Source organism: Oncorhynchus keta, chromosome 4, assembly GCF_023373465.1.
Source record: "Oncorhynchus keta strain PuntledgeMale-10-30-2019 chromosome 4, Oket_V2, whole genome shotgun sequence".
In the NCBI taxonomy this organism is placed as follows: domain Eukaryota; kingdom Metazoa; phylum Chordata; class Actinopteri; order Salmoniformes; family Salmonidae; genus Oncorhynchus; species Oncorhynchus keta.
The window spans coordinates 87441992-87457941 of NC_068424.1; the positions used below are offsets into that span (position 1 = coordinate 87441992).

The 15950-nt window shown below is 47.0% G+C and overlaps 1 protein-coding gene and 2 long non-coding RNA genes across 30 annotated transcripts; 1 reads left to right on the top strand and 2 right to left on the bottom strand.

The window, feature by feature from the left end:
- The first annotated feature begins 587 nt into the window (after positions 1 to 587).
- On the top strand, positions 588 to 1178 carry LOC127929793 (uncharacterized). Of its 3 annotated transcripts, XR_008136300.1 has the most exons (4): positions 588 to 742; positions 804 to 882; positions 931 to 958; positions 1008 to 1081. It is a non-coding gene; the product is annotated as an uncharacterized LOC127929793 (long non-coding RNA). The 3 variants fall into 3 exon arrangements; XR_008136298.1 differs by lacking the exon at positions 931 to 958 and having other exon boundaries at positions 804 to 879; positions 1034 to 1178; XR_008136299.1 differs by lacking the exon at positions 1008 to 1081 and having other exon boundaries at positions 931 to 977.
- A 1272-nt stretch (positions 1179 to 2450) lies between these two features.
- LOC127929791 (vesicle-associated membrane protein 7) lies at positions 2451 to 15716 on the bottom strand. Its single transcript, XM_052518161.1, has 8 exons — positions 15514 to 15716; positions 14880 to 15067; positions 14679 to 14736; positions 11355 to 11492; positions 5849 to 5936; positions 5663 to 5730; positions 5472 to 5564; positions 2451 to 5379 (listed from the first exon to the last, which is right to left on the bottom strand). The coding sequence occupies exons 2-8, from the start codon at positions 15023 to 15025 to the stop codon at positions 5311 to 5313; spliced, it is 660 nt and encodes a 219-aa protein (XP_052374121.1). The 5' UTR covers positions 15026 to 15067; positions 15514 to 15716; the 3' UTR covers positions 2451 to 5310.
- LOC127929792 (uncharacterized) lies at positions 7436 to 10447 on the bottom strand. Of its 26 annotated transcripts, none has more exons than XR_008136292.1 (5): positions 10270 to 10436; positions 10032 to 10235; positions 9658 to 9963; positions 9522 to 9589; positions 7436 to 9249 (listed from the first exon to the last, which is right to left on the bottom strand). It is a non-coding gene; the product is annotated as an uncharacterized LOC127929792 (long non-coding RNA). The 26 variants fall into 26 exon arrangements; XR_008136281.1 differs by having other exon boundaries at positions 7436 to 9283; XR_008136290.1 differs by having other exon boundaries at positions 9488 to 9589.
- Positions 15717 to 15950: the final 234 nt, after the last annotated feature.

The following is a 15950-nucleotide window of genomic DNA, read 5'->3' on the forward strand; positions in this document are numbered from 1 at the left end:
AGGGTGTTGGAGCGTTATACAGACTGTTAACTCTGTAGGGTGTTGGAGCATTATACAGACTGTTAACTCTGTAGGGTGTTGGAGTGTTATACAGACTGTTAACTCTGTAGGGTGTTGGAGCGTTATACAGACTGTTGACTCTGTAGGGTGTTGGAGCAGAGTGGAACACAGAACACATCCTGAAGATGTGCCATATGAAATAATAACAATTAAACTAAGACAGAACTAGTGGTCTTCATGACTTTTCATTGACTTGAAGGTATCATCCCTCTGTGTGGCCATATCATTTGACATTTAGAAAACCTATCCTGTAGAAATCAAGGCAGAAAAATGAGTTTGTTTATTATGATTAGTTTATTTTTATATTTACAGGGACAGTGCACATTAATCAAGGTTTCAGTAAAAGTGCTGGTTTTAGCCAGCTGGCTAATTTTCATCTGCAGTTCCAAATTGTAGAATAATTAAATCATTCCGTGATTATAAACCATATGACGGCAGGAAGCAAACAAACCATGTCACAGTGCAGTACATTATAATGTATATGATTAACTGAAAGACACAAACGGTGGAGGTGAATCAGAGGTGGTCAGGGTTCAGAGGTGACAGAGGAGAGGTCAGGGTTCAGAGGTGACAGGAGGTGGTCAGGGTTCAGAGGTGACAGAGGAGGTGCTCAGGGTTCAGAGGTGACAGAGAGGAGGTGGTCAGGGTTCAGAGGTGACAGAGGAGAGGTCAGGGTTCAGAGGTGACAGAGGGAGGTGGTCAGGGTTCAGAGGTGACAGAGGAGAGGTGGTCAGGGTTCAGAGGTGACAGAGAGGAGGTGGTCAGGGTTCAGAGGTGACAGAGAGGAGGTGGTCAGGGTTCAGAGGTGACAGAGAGGAGGTGGTCAGGGTTCAGAGGTGACGGTCAGGGTTCAGAGGTGACAGAGGAGAGGTCAGGGTTCAGAGGTGACAGAGGAGAGGTCAGGGTTCAGAGGTGACAGAGGGTCAGGGTTCAGAGGTGACAGAGAGGTCAGGGTTCAGAGGTGACAGAGGAGGTGGTCAGGGTTCAGAGGTGACAGAGGAGAGGTGGTCAGGGTACAGAGGTGACAGGAGATCAGGGGTCATTCAGGGAGTATTCAGACCCCTTCCCTTTTCCACATGTTGCCTTATTCTAAAATGGATTAAAAAATGTATTAAAATGTCCTCAATCTACACACATTACCCCATAGTGACAAAGTGACAGATTTTTGACTCCAAATTGAGCTCAGGTGCATCCCGTTTCCATTGATCATCCTTGAGATGTTTCTACAACTGTGGTAGTCCACCTGAGGTAAATTCAATTGGTTGGACATGATTTGGAAAGGCACACACCTGTCTATATAAAAGGTCCCACAGTTGACAGCGCATGGTTAGAGCAAAAACCTATCCATGAGGTCGAAGGAAATGTCCATAGCGCTCAGAGACAGGATTGTGTCCAGGCACAGATCTGGGGAAGGGTACCAAAAAATGTCTGCAGCATTGAAGGTCCCCAAGAACACATTGGCCTCCATCATTCTTAAATGGAAGAAGTTTGGAAACACAGAGATTCTTCCCAGAGCTAGCCGCCTGGCCAAACTGAGCAATCGGGGGAGAAGGGACTTGGTAGCGAGGATGGTCCCTCTGACAGAGCTTGTAGAGTCATACACAAGAAGACTTAAGGTTGTAATCGCTGCCAAAGGTGCTTCAACAAAGTACTGAGTAAAGGGTCTGAATACTTATGTAAATGTGATCTATTTTTTTATTTAATAAATTTGCTAAAAATAAATGTATATTTTTCTTTGTCATTATGGGGTATTGTGTCGTTAAGGGGTATCGAGTCATTATGGGGTATTGTGTCATTATGGGGTAGTGAGTCATTATGGGGTATTGAGTCATTATGGGGTATTGAGTCATTATGGGGTATTGAGTCATTATGGGGTATTGTGTCATTATGGGGTAGTGTGTCATTATGGGGTAGTGTGTGTAGTTTGATGAGGGGAAAACAACAATTGAATCCATTCTAGAATAAGGCTGTAACGGAACAAAATGTGGACATAGTCAAGGGGTCTGAATACTTTCCGAATGCACTGTAGAACAGACCTGCTTCTCTGACATGTAGAGTAATGAAGCATGTCAGTTCTATTCAAGACATTTCTGTCAGTACGTTAAGCCTTTCCAACTGCGTGCCAGGTCCCACGGTCAAGCTCAGCTCTGTACAGTACTACTGCAGTACTACAAGAGCAAAACTATAGTACCGTACTCCTGAGTCAAGGCCAGGGGGCTGAACCAGAAAGGAGGCTGTGGACGAGAGGCTGAGCTGAAGCGCCCTATCAGAGTAAGGGAAGGGTCAGCCTATCATAGCAGAGGGGAAGGAGTAGCATATCAGAGTAGAGTGATATGGTTATTTAATGTCATTAAATACTGTCTATTGATTTGTAACATCAGACTTGTTAGTGCAATCAATCTTTTAATCTAATTTCTTGTAACAACTGAACAGAGAGACATTGTAACGGTGTCTGGACAATAACAGACCTGCTTCTCTGACATGTAGAGTAATGAAGCCGTCACAGCAGTGTGTATAGAACAGGGGAGACCTGTAATGTACCATGTCCTGATCTCCATGGTGATAACACATTACAGGTGTAGTTTAGTATCACTAGCACTGACTGGGTAGCTACACAGAGTGACAGACATCTAAATATTCTGTCTGGGTACAGACTGACCCTGACTGGGTAGCTACACAGAGACAGACATCTAAATATTCTGTCTGGGTACAGACTGACCCTGACTGGGTAGCTACACAGAGACAGACATCTAAATATTCTGTCTGGGTACAGACTGACCCTGACAGGGTAGCTACACAGAGACAGACATCTACACAGAGACAGACATCTACACAGAGACAGCAGTGGTTCCATGCCCCCCCATTACTGGTTTGTTTTAAAAAGGAACTCGTGCGTCTTTAAACTTTCTCTTGAAAGTTGCAATAGTAGAGCCCACAAGGTATCTAATTGGGTAGTACATCATCAGTTCCTCTTGTCATGTCAGCTAACGACCCTACAGAGATGTTAAATACTGGTGAGACATGTCCAGATCAGCTAACGACCCTACAGAGATGTTAAATACTGGTGAGACATGTCCAGATCAGCTAACGACCCTACAGAGATGTTAAATACTGGTGAGACATGTCCAGATCAGCTAACGTCCCTACAGAGATGTTAAATACTGGTGAGACATGTCCAGATCAACTAACGACCCTACAGAGATGTTAAATACTGGTGAGACATGTCCAGATCAGCTAACGACCCTACAGAGATGTTAAATACTGGTGAGACATGTCCAGATCAGCTAACGACCCTACAGAGATGTTAAATACTGGTGAGACATGTCCAGATCAGCTAACGACCCTACAGAGATGTTAAATACTGGTGAGACATGTCCAGATCAGCTAACGACCCTACAGAGATGTTAAATACTGGTGAGACATGTCCAGATCAGCTAACGTCCCTACAGAGATGTTAAATACTGGTGAGACATGTCCAGATCAGCTAACGTCCCTACAGAGATGTTAAATACTGGTGAGACATGTCCAGATCAGCTAACGACCCTACAGAGATGTTAAATACTGGTGAGACATGTCCAGATCAGCTAACGACCCTACAGAGATGTTAAATACTGGTGAGACATGTCCAGATCAGCTAACGTCCCTACAGAGATGTTAAATACTGGTGAGACATGTCCAGATCAGCTAACGACCCTACAGAGATGTTAAATACTGGTGAGACATGTCCAGATCAGCTAACGACCCTACAGAGATGTTAAATACTGGTGAGACATGTCCAGATCAGCTAACGACCCTACAGAGATGTTAAATACTGGTCAGACATGTCCAGATCAGCTAACGACCCTACAGAGATGTTAAATACTGGTGAGACATGTCCAGATCAGCTAACGACCCTACAGAGATGTTAAATACTGGTGAGACATGTCCAGATCAGCTAACGACCCTACAGAGATGTTAAATACTGGTGAGACATGTCCAGATCAGCTAACGTCCCTACAGAGATGTTAAATACTGGTGAGACATGTCCAGATCAGCTAACGTCCCTACAGAGATGTTAAATACTGGTGAGACATGTCCAGATCAGCTAACGACCCTACAGAGATGTTAAATACTGGTGAGACATGTCCAGATCAGCTAACGACCCTACAGAGATGTTAAATACTGGTGAGACATGTCCAGATCAGCTAACGACCCTACAGAGATGTTAAATACTGGTGAGACATGTCCAGATCAGCTAACGACCCTACAGAGATGTTAAATACTGGTGAGACATGTCCAGATCAGCTAACGACCCTACAGAGATGTTAAATACTGGTCAGACATGTCCAGATCAGCTAACGACCCTACAGAGATGTTAAATACTGGTGAGACATGTCCAGATCAGCTAACGACCCTACAGAGATGTTAAATACTGGTGAGACATGTCCAGATCAGCTAACGTCTTTTAAGTTAGTTTTTTTTAGCCCAATACACATTAGACATGGCAAAATGTATAGAATTGCAAAAAATGTTGCTTTAAAACTGAAACATTTATTTTGCACCCCATGACAAAATGTGTACAATTGCAGGAAATAAGCTTAAAAACCTGCAACATGTCCTCTCCACCAACAAGAGGGGTGTGAACAGTGTGCCATGAACAGTGCTGTACCAATAGAAATAGACACGGTGCCGGGGGAGGCGTGGGATGTTCTCCAATGCTGGAAGGGGGCCCCAGGGTAAAAACATTTGGTAAACCCTACTCCAGATTATCAGTCTGTTTTCTAGGCTTGTAAAGCCCTGGATGAGAGGGCCATGGACTGGAGAACAGCTGTTTGCTAGGCTTGTAGAGCCCTGGATGAGAGAGCCATGGACTGGAGAACAGCTGTTTGCTAGGCTTGTAGAGCCCTGGATGAGAGGGCCATGGACTGGAGAACAGTATGGAGGACAGCTGGACTGGAGAGTGGACTGAATTCCACTTGCACAATATTTTAAAGCTGCATATCCAACAATCGCTTGTCTTTGGACAGATAAACACACCTCATTCTCTTGTTAAGGAACAGAAAGCAAGACAATCACAACGTTGTTAAATCTCCAGTCTGGATGCCTTGTTTTCGTCACCATTCTGTCCAATAGAGGACCTCTCCTCCCCGCTGACTGGCAGTCAAGAGGGAGGAGGAGGAGGAGAGCAATTTCTTTCTTTGTGGGTCCGCTGTAGTCTTCTCTTGCTCCCTATTTTCCTCCCCCTCTCTCTCTCCTCGTCCTCCCCCTCTCTTATTTCCTGATGCAGTTGGGCCAGCTGAGTCCTCCGCAGGCTGCAGACACAACTACATACAGGACCACCTGACGAGAACACACCACATAGTTCAGACTATTACACACACACACACACACACACACACACACACACACACACACACACACACAGTACCTACCAGTGACACCACCACTACGACGACAGTCAGTTTGAGGTTCTTCATACACATGGCTCTGGCCAGGTTACGGCTGGTGGTCTTGAAACTCACAGACTGGAGGAGAGAGGAAGTTAGTGCCGCTCTGAGTCGGGTTATAGGAACAGTAGTAGTAAGATAGTTGAGTAATTGTAGTAGATTAGAATGTGACTCACTGAGCCGACCAGGTTCTCCGTTTTATCAATCAGCAACTCCAACTTCTCTCCCCTCTGAGCCACCAAGTCTGTAGGAAACACAGAGTAAACACAAGACACTAAAATAAATCCTCAGACCCTAGACACTTCTCCCCTAGCCCCGAATACAGCGGTAGTGGTGGATGTAGGAGTGGAGTCTTATCTCACCGATGTTGCGTACCATGATGCCTTTCAGGTCGTCAACCTGCATCTGAGTCTCAGCCAGGCGATCTGATGGAGGAGAGGAATGGTGCTTCTAGAGAGAGAAAGAAGGAGAGGGAGAAGGAGAAAGAGAGACACATGGAGGGAGAGATAAGGAGACACGTGGAGGGAGAGATAAGGAGACACGTGGAGGGAGAGATAAGGAGACACGTGGAGGGAGAGATAAGGAGACACGTGGAGGGAGAGATAAGGAGACACGTGGAGGGAGAGATAAGGAGACACGTGGAGGGAGAGATAAGGAGACACGTGGAGGGAGAGATAAGGAGACACGTGGAGGGAGAGATAAGGAGACACGGGGAGGGAGAGATAAGGAGACACGGGGAGGGAGAGATAAGGAGACACGGGGAGGGAGAGATAAGGAGACACATGGAGGGAGAGATAAGGAGACACGGGGAGGGAGAGATAAGGAGACACATGGAGGGAGAGATAAGGAGACACATGGAGGGAGAGATAAGGAGACACATGGAGGGAGAGATAAGGAGACACAGGGAGGGAGAGATAAGGAGACACGGGGAGGGAGAGATAAGGAGACACATGGAGGGAGAGATAAGGAGACACATGGAGGGAGAGATAAGGAGACACATGGAGGGAGAGATAAGGAGACACATGGAGGGAGAGATAAGGAGACACATGGAGGGAGAGATAAGGAGACACATGGAGGGAGAGATAAGGAGACACATGGAGGGAGAGATAAGGAGACACATGGAGGGAGAGATAAGGAGACACATGGAGGGAGAGATAAGGAGACACATGGAGGGAGAGAGAGGGGATCAGTGGTATGGTGTTCATGTGACTGAAGGTAAACAGACTGTCCTCACAAACGGAGTGTGTGTGTAGTGTGTGTTTGTGCCTGTGTGTGTGTTTTCAGTGGTGTGGTCATGCGCTCAGAGTTCCCCCAGAGGCATAGTTGTCATGCTCCCCTCACGAGCCCCTCCTTACACACTAACCCGTCCTCCAGCCATAATCCTTTCAGCCCAGGCCCCTCTCTGGCCCCTTTGAGCTGACAGTGTGTTCCTCATCTCTCCTGCCACTAGTGATTGGCATTCTGAGTCTGGTCTTCATCTCCCAAATGACTCTTTGTTTAGTAGCTCTTCACATGTCTCTAAAACCATGTGGAATAGCTCATCTCAGACTTCTGTGATCGAAGAAACCTTGGTTTCATGCATGTTAACATCAGAAGCTTCCCTAAGTTTGTTTTATTCACTGCTTTAGCACACTCCGCCAACTCTGATGTCCTTGCCGTGTCTGAATCCTGGCTTAGGAAGGCCACCAACAAGATAGAACTGCCAAAGGGTAGGAGTTAGCCTGCAAAGTTCTGTCATACTTTCCAGGTCTATACCCAAACAGTTTGAACTTCTAATTTAAAAAATTAATCTCTCCAGAAAGGTCTCTCACGGTTGCCAGCTGCTATCAACCCCCCTCCGCTCCCAGCTGTGCCCTGGACACCATTTGTGAATTGATCGCCCCCATCTAGCTTCAGAGTTTGTTCTGTTAGGTGACTGGGATATGCTTAACACCCGGGCCGTTCTAGAATCTAAGCTAGATGCCCTCAATCTCACACAAATCATCAAGGACCCCACCAGGTACAACCCTAAATCCGTAAACACGGACACCCTCATAGACGTCATCCTGACCAACTGGCCCTCCAAATACACCTCCGCTGTCTTCAATCAGGATCTCAGCGATCACTGCCTCATTGCCTGTATCCGCTACGGGTCTGCAGTCAAACGACCACCCCTCATCACTGTCAAACGCTCCCTAAAACACTTCTGCGAGCAGGCCTTTCCAATCGACCTGGCCCGGGTATCCTGGAAGGATATTGACCTCGTCCCGTCAGTAGAGGATGCCTGGTTGTTCTTTAAACGTGCTTTCATCACCATCTTGAATAAGCATGCCCCTTTCTAAAAATGTAGGACTAAGAACAGATATAGCCCTTGGTTCACTCCAGACCTGACTGCCCTCGACCAGCACAAAAACATCCTGTGGCGGACTGCAATAGCATCGAATAGTCCCAACGATATGCAACTGTTCAGGGAAGTCAGGAACCAATACACGCAGTCAGTCAGGAAAGCAAAGGCCAGCTTCTTCAGGCAGAAGTTTGCATCCTGTAGCTCCAACTCCAAAAAGTTCTGGGACACTGTAAAGTCCATGGAGAGCAAGAGCACCTCATCCCAGCTGCCCACTGCACTGAGGCTAGGTAACACTGTCACCACTGATAAATCCATGGAGAACAAGAGCACCTCCTCCCAGCTGCCCACTGCACTGAGGCTAGGGAACACGGTCACCACTGATAAATCCATGGAGAACAAGAGCACCTCCTCCCAGCTCCCACTGCACTGAGGCTAGGAAACACTGTCACCATTGATAAATCCATTGAGAACCAGAGCACCTCCTCCCAGCTCCCACTGCACTGAGGCTAGGCGACATGGTCACCACTGATAAATCCATGGAGAACAAGAGCACCTCCTCCCAGCTCCCACTGCACTGAGGCTAGGGAACACTGTCACCACTGATAAATCCATGATAATCGAAAATTGCAATAAGCATTTCTCAGCGGCTGGCCATGCCTTCCTCCTGGCTACTCCAACCTCGGCCAACGCCTCCTTCCTGAGCGGTATGATGGCTGCGTGGTCCCATGGTGTTCATACTTGCGTACTATTGTTTGTACAGATGAATGTGGTACCTTTAGGCATTTGGAATTTGCTCCCAAAGATGAATCAGACTTTGGAGGTTGTTTTTCTGAGGTCTTGGCTGATTTCTTTTGATTTTCCCATGATGTCGGCAGCGTAGCCTAGTGGTTAGAGCGTTGGACTAGTAACCGGAAGGTTGCGAGTTCAAACCCCCGAGCTGACAAGGTACAAATCTTTCATTCTGCCCCTGAACAGGCAGTTAACCCACTGTTCCTAGGCCGTCATTGAAAATAAGAATATGTTCTTAACTGACTTGCCTGGTTAAATAAAGGTAAAATTAAATGTCAAGCAAAGAGGCACTGAGTTTAAAGGTAGGCATTGAAATACATCCACAGGTACACCTCCAAATGACTCAAATGATGTCAATTAGCCTATCAGAAGCTCCTAAAGCCATGACATCATTTTCAGGAATTGTCCAAGCTGTTTAAAAGGAACACAATACATTTGTGGAGTGAGAGGTCTAGCTGAAACGCAGACCTGTCAAACCCTGTCTCACAGTCTGTTCTGACCACTCGCTACCATACTAACATATTACAGGGTTGGCTCTCATCATCTGAGTAGCCAGAGTGGAGGAGAACTAACTCACCATCTGATCAGGGAGTGGAGGAGAACTAACTCACCATCTGATCAGGGAGTGGAGGAGAACTAACTCACCATCTGATCAGGGAGTGGAGGAGAACTAACTCACCATCTGATAAGGGAGTGGAGGAGAACTAACTCACCATCTGATCAGGGAGTGGAGGAGAACTAACTCACCATCTGATCAGGGAGTGGAGGAGAACTAACTCACCACCTGATAAGGGAGTGGAGGAGAACTAACTCACCATCTGATCAGGGAGTGGAGGAGAACTAACTCACCATCTGATCAGGGAGTGGAGGAGAACTAACTCACCACCTGATCAGGGAGTGGAGGAGAACTAACTCACCACCTGATCAGGGAGTGGAGGAGAACTAACTCACCACCTGATCAGGGAGTGGAGGAGAACTAACTCACCATCTGATCAGGGAGTGGAGGAGAACTCACTCACCACCTGATCAGGGAGTGGAGGAGAACTAACTCACCACCTGATCAGGGAGTGGAGGAGAACTAACTCACCATCTGATCAGGGAGTGGAGGAGAACTAACTCACCATCTGATCAGGGAGTGGAGGAGAACTAACTCACCATCTGATCAGGGAGTGGAGGAGAACTAACTCACCATCTGATCAGGGAGTGGAGGAGAACTAACTCACCATCTGATCAGGGAGTGGAGGAGAACTAACTCACCATCTGATCAGGGAGTGGAGGAGAACTAACTCACCATCTGATCAGGGAGTGGAGGAGAACTAACTCACCATCTGATCAGGGAGTGGAGGAGAACTAACTCACCATCTGATCAGGGAGTGGAGGAGAACTAACTCACCACCTGATCAGGGAGTGGAGGAGAACTAACTCACCACCTGATCAGGGAGTGGAGGAGAACTAACTCACCATCTGATCAGGGAGTGGAGGAGAACTAACTCACCATCTGATCAGGGAGTGGAGGAGAACTAACTCACCATCTGATCAGGGAGTGGAGGAGAACTAACTCACCATCTGATCAGGGAGTGGAGGAGAACTAACTCACCATCTGATCAGGGAGTGGAGGAGAACTAACTCACCATCTGATCAGGGAGTGGAGGAGAACTAACTCACCACCTGATCAGGGAGTGGAGGAGAACTAACTCACCATCTGATCAGGGAGTGGAGGAGAACTAACTCACCACCTGATCAGGGAGTGGAGGAGAACTAACTCACCACCTGATCAGGGAGTGGAGGAGAACTAACTCACCATCTGATCAGGGAGTGGAGGAGAACTAACTCACCATCTGATCAGGAGTGGAGGAGAACTAACTCACCATCTGATCAGGGAGTGGAGGAGAACTAACTCACCATCTGATCAGGGAGTGGAGGAGAACTAACTCACCATCTGATCAGGGAGTGGAGGAGAACTAACTCACCATCTGATCAGGGAGTGGAGGAGAACTAACTCACCATCTGATAAGGGAGTGGAGGAGAACTAACTCACCATCTGATCAGGGAGTGGAGGAGAACTAACTCACCATCTGATCAGGGAGTGGAGGAGAACTAACTCACCATCTGATCAGGGAGTGGAGGAGAACTCACTCACCATCTGATCAGGGAGTGGAGGAGAACTAACTCACCATCTGATAAGGGAGTGGAGGAGAACTAACTCACCATCTGATAAGGGAGTGGAGGAGAACTAACTCACCATCTGATCAGGGAGTGGAGGAGAACTAACTCACCATCTGATCAGGGAGTGGAGGAGAACTAACTCATCATCTGATAAGGGAGTGGAGGAGAACTAACTCACCATCTGATCAGGGAGTGGAGGAGAACTAACTCACCATCTGATCAGGGAGTGGAGGAGAACTAACTCACCATCTGATCAGGGAGTGGAGGAGAACTCACTCACCATCTGATCAGGGAGTGTGTGTGTGTGTGTGTGTCTCACCATCTGAGCCATCAGAGTGGAGGCAAACTAACTCACCATCTGATCAGGGAGTGTGTGTGTGTGTGTGTGTGTGTGTGTGTGTGTGTGTGTGTGTGTGTGTGTGTGTGTGTGTGTGTGTGTGTCTCACCATCTGAGCCATCATAGTGGAGGCAAACTAACTCACCATCTGATCAGGGAGTGAGTGTGTGTGTGTGTGTGTGTGTGTGTGTGTGTGTGTGTGTGTGTGTGTGTGTGTGTGTGTGTGTGTGTGTGTGTGTGTCTGTCTCACCATCTGAGCCATCAGAGTGGAGGAGAACTCTGAGTTCATTGCGTAGGGAAGGGCTGTCTGAGCTCTGGAACCATAGGTCGTCTGGAAACGCTTCTTCACCTCTCCCAGGAAGCTGAACGCACGTGACCGCTCAAAGTCCTAACAGACAGACAGTTAACACAGTGAGACACGACAGTTCCAACAGACCTGGCAACAGAGGATAGTGCGTACGGCCCAGTACATCACTGGGGCCAAGATTCCTGCCATCCAGGACCTCTATACCAGGCGGTGTCAGAGGAAGGCCCTATAAAATGTCAAGGACTCCAGCCACCCCATAGACTGTTCTCTCTGCCACCGCACGGCAAGCGGTTCCTGGAGCGCCAAGTCCAGGTCCAAAAGGCTTCTAAACAGCTTCTACCCCCAAGCCATAAGACTCCTGAACATCTAATCAAATGGCCACCCAGACTACTTGCATTGCATTTTATGCTGCTGCTACTCTCAGTTTATCATCTATGCATAGTTACTTTAACTCTACCTACATGTACATATTACCTCAATTACCTCGACTAACCGGTGCCCCGCACATTTACTCTGTACCTGTACCCCTGTACAATAGCCTTGCTATTGTTATTTTACTGCTGCTCTTCAATTGTTAGTTATTTTAACATAAGCTCTGAGGAAGGCCTTGAGGCCGATACATAAAGCTTAATGAAGGGCAGTGATACTAGTAAGATAAGCCTTGAGGCCGATACATAAAGCTTAATGAAGAGCAGTGATACTAGTAAGATGGTTTATTCTCTTTTCTCTCAACTTTTACCATGCAACACAACACACCACACACACCACACACACACACACACACACACACAATTACCTTGATGGAAGCTACAATATTAAATCTGATCAACCCCCCCATATAAAATGAAATACATTTTTAAAAACTCAACCCCGCCCCGTAAAGGACTCAACCCCGACCCCCCGTAAAGGACTCAACCCCCCGTAAGCCTCAACCCCCCGTAAAGGACTCAACCCCCCACCCCCCGTAAGGACTCAACCCCCCGTAAGGACTCAACCCCGCCCCCCGTAAAGGACTCAACCCCCCCGTAAGGACTCAACCCCCCGTAAGGACTCAACCCCGACCCCCCGTAAAGGACTCAACCCCGACCCCCCCCCGTAAAGGACTCAACCCCGACCCCCGTAAAGGACTCAACCCCGACCCCCCGTAAAGGACTCAACCCCGACCCCCCGTAAGGACTCAACCCCGACCCCCCGTAAAGGACTCAACCCCGACCCCCCTTAAAGGACTCAACCCCGACCCCCCTTAAAGGACTCAACCCCGACCCCGACCCCCGTAAAGGACTCAACCCCGACCCCCCCGTAAAGGACCCAACCCGATCATGCTAATTAGATGTTTACGGGTGTGCGGACATCGATTCTAGGGGGTTAACACAGTTGTCAAAAAAATATCCTGCAGCACACCCATATAGAATGGCAGGTTATTCAGATACAGTGGGGCAAAAAAAGTATTTAGTCAGCCATCAATTGTGCAAGTTCTCCCACTTAAAAAGATGATAGAGGCCTGTAATTTTCATCATAGGTACACTTCAACTATGACAGACAAAATGAGGGGGAAAAAAATCCTGAAAATCACATTGTAGGATTTTTAATGAATTTATTTGCAAATTATGGTGGAAAATAAGTATGGTCACCTACAAACAAGCAAGATTTCTGGCCTGTAAGAGGCTCCTCTGTCCTCCACTCGTTACCTGTATTAATGGCACCTGTTTCAACTTGTTATCAGTATAAAAGACACCTGTCCACAACCTCAAACAGTCACACTCCAAACTCCACTATGGCCAAGACCAAAGAGCTGTCAAACGACACCAGAAACAAAATTGTAGACCTGCACCAGGCTGGGAAGACTGAATCTGCAATAGGTAAGCAGTTTGGTTTGAAGAAATCAACTGTGGGAGCAATTATTAGGAAATGGAAGACATACAAGACCACTGATGATCTCCCTCGATCTGGGGCTCCACGCAAGATCTCACCCCGTGGGGTCAAAATGATCACAAGAACGGTGAGCAAAAACCCCAGAACCACACGGGGGGACCTAGTGAATGACCTGCAGAGAGCTGGGACCAAAGTAACAAAGCCTCTACCATCAGTAACACACTACGCTGCCAGGGACTCAAATCCTGCAGTGCCAGACGTTTCCCCCTGCTTAAGCCAGTACATGTCCTGGCCTGTCTGAAGTTTGCTAGAGAGCATTTGGATGATCCAGAAGAAGATTGGGAGAATGTCATATGGTCAGATGAAACCAAAATAACTTTTTGGTAAAAACCCAACTTGTCGTGTTTGGAGGACAAAGAATGCCGAGTTGCATCCAAAGAACACCAAACCTACTGTGAAGCATGGGGGTGGAAACATCATGCTTTGGGGCTGTTTTTCTGCAAAGGGACCAGGACGACTGATCCGTGTAAAGGAAAGAATGAATGGGGCCATGTATCGTGAGATTTTGAGTGAAAACCTCCTTCCATCAGCAAGGGCATTGAAGATGAAACGTGGCTGGGTCTTTCAGCATGACAATGATCCCAAACACACCGCCCGGGCAACGAAGGAGTGGCTTCGTAAGAAGCATTTCAAGGTCCTGGAGTGGCCTAGCCAGTCTCCAGATCTCAACCCCATAGAACATCTTTGAGGGGAGTTGAAAGTCTGTCTTACCCAGCAACAGCCCCAAAACATCACCGCTCTAGAGGAGATCTGGGGCGGCAGGGTAGCCTAGTGGTTAGAGTGTTGGACTAGGTTGCAAGTTCGAATCCCAGAGCTGACAAGGTACAAATCTGTCGTTCTGCCCCTGAACAGGCAGTTAACCCACTGTTCCTAGGCCGTCATTGAAAATAAGAATTTGTTCTTAACTGACTAGTTAAATAAAGGTAAAATAAAATAAAACATCTGCATGGAGGATTGGGCCAAAATACCAGCAACAGTGTGTGAAAACCTTGTGAAGACTTACAGAAAACGTTTGACCTCTGATACATACCCTTTGTTGGCAATGACAAAGTATTGAGATAAACTTTTGTTATTGACCAAATACTTATTTTCCACCATAATTTGCAAATAAATTCATTAAAAAATCCTAAAATGTGATTTGTCTGTCATAGTGGAAGTGTACCTATGATGAAAATTACAGGCCTCTCATCTTTTTAAGTGAGAAAACTGGCACAATTGGTGGCTGACTAAATACTTTTTTGCCCCACTGTACATTTAGGTTTGTAAACCAAAAAACACTATATACACACACTCGGTCTCTCAGACACACATTACAACTAAAGCCTGTATACTCACGTCGTCAGTGATACAGAGATATATGATTCTGTCATGGCAGATGTAGTGGAAGAGATAGCTGAAGGAGAAGACAAGATACTTTGTCAGATACTCAGTCTGATTTGATCTTCACGGTCACACTAACATACATACACTACAAGTAGAACAGGACTATCCAACTCCAGGCGGATGTGTGTGTGGCTGTCTGAGTGTTATCCCTACCTGCCATGGCTGTAGGTGAGCTTGTTGTTCTCGGATGGTATCTTAGCTAGGATCTGTTCTGTCACCTCCAGGAAATTACCGCCACACCACGCATGCTTCGCCAGGATGGTGCTGCCGCGGGCAACCACTGCAAACAGGATCGCCATGGTTGTGGACAGGGTCAGGGAGGACAGCTGGTCAGAGGTTCACTGAGAGAGGGAGGAGAAAGGTTATGAGGAGGGATAGAGAGATGGTGGGTTAACATGTTTTCACCACTAAGCTAGTGGCAAAGTAGGCAACGAATAGTAGACAAGTCTACAACAACACTGTTGAGACCAACAACACTGACATGTTGCTAACAAGCTAGCTAAGGTTAGCTAACCCAGTGCACAGCCGTCTGCCTGCGGAACATCGGGAAACATGAGCAAGAGATTCACCACCGCCAACTTTAACATTGTCGCTCTGAATCAAACTAAAGTAGCTAGTTAAGGTGGCTGGTTAGCATAAACTACAACAATGACGTTCACAAAGACTGCCGTATGCATCCCGGGTACCTACGGTTGCGATCATCATGACAAATCATAGTTAGCAATAATACGACCATTATAAATGTTTTTTTTAGCAGTACTAAACAATAACACATAATCATGCATACCTGCGATGCTCAGCAGTCTTCAAAACGATGTGTTTTCAACATTAAAACAACTGTTAACGTTAATCTTCTCGTCTGACTTCTGCTTTCCCAGATCCTTGATCGGAAGCTTTATCTGGTTCCACCGAGGGAAATGTGGTTTTTTGCTTCCTTACGATGAATATGCATGCGGAATGTTGAACTACACTTCCTGGTGTGCAGCTACTTCCTGGTTGTGTCAGACCAACGTCACATGTATGTCACATTTACGCGACGAAACAGGAAACTTTGCAGTCGAGTGTTTTTTTTTTTTGTTCAAGCATGGCGGGGGTAGATGGAGAAAAGAAATCGGTATTGGAGATGGTAAGTGTTGCGAACTACTTTATCGAACAGGGCATGAAAATATGCCTCTGAATAGTTGTCTGAAATGGTTCTCACGTGGTGCCATAATTCGGCAAAGG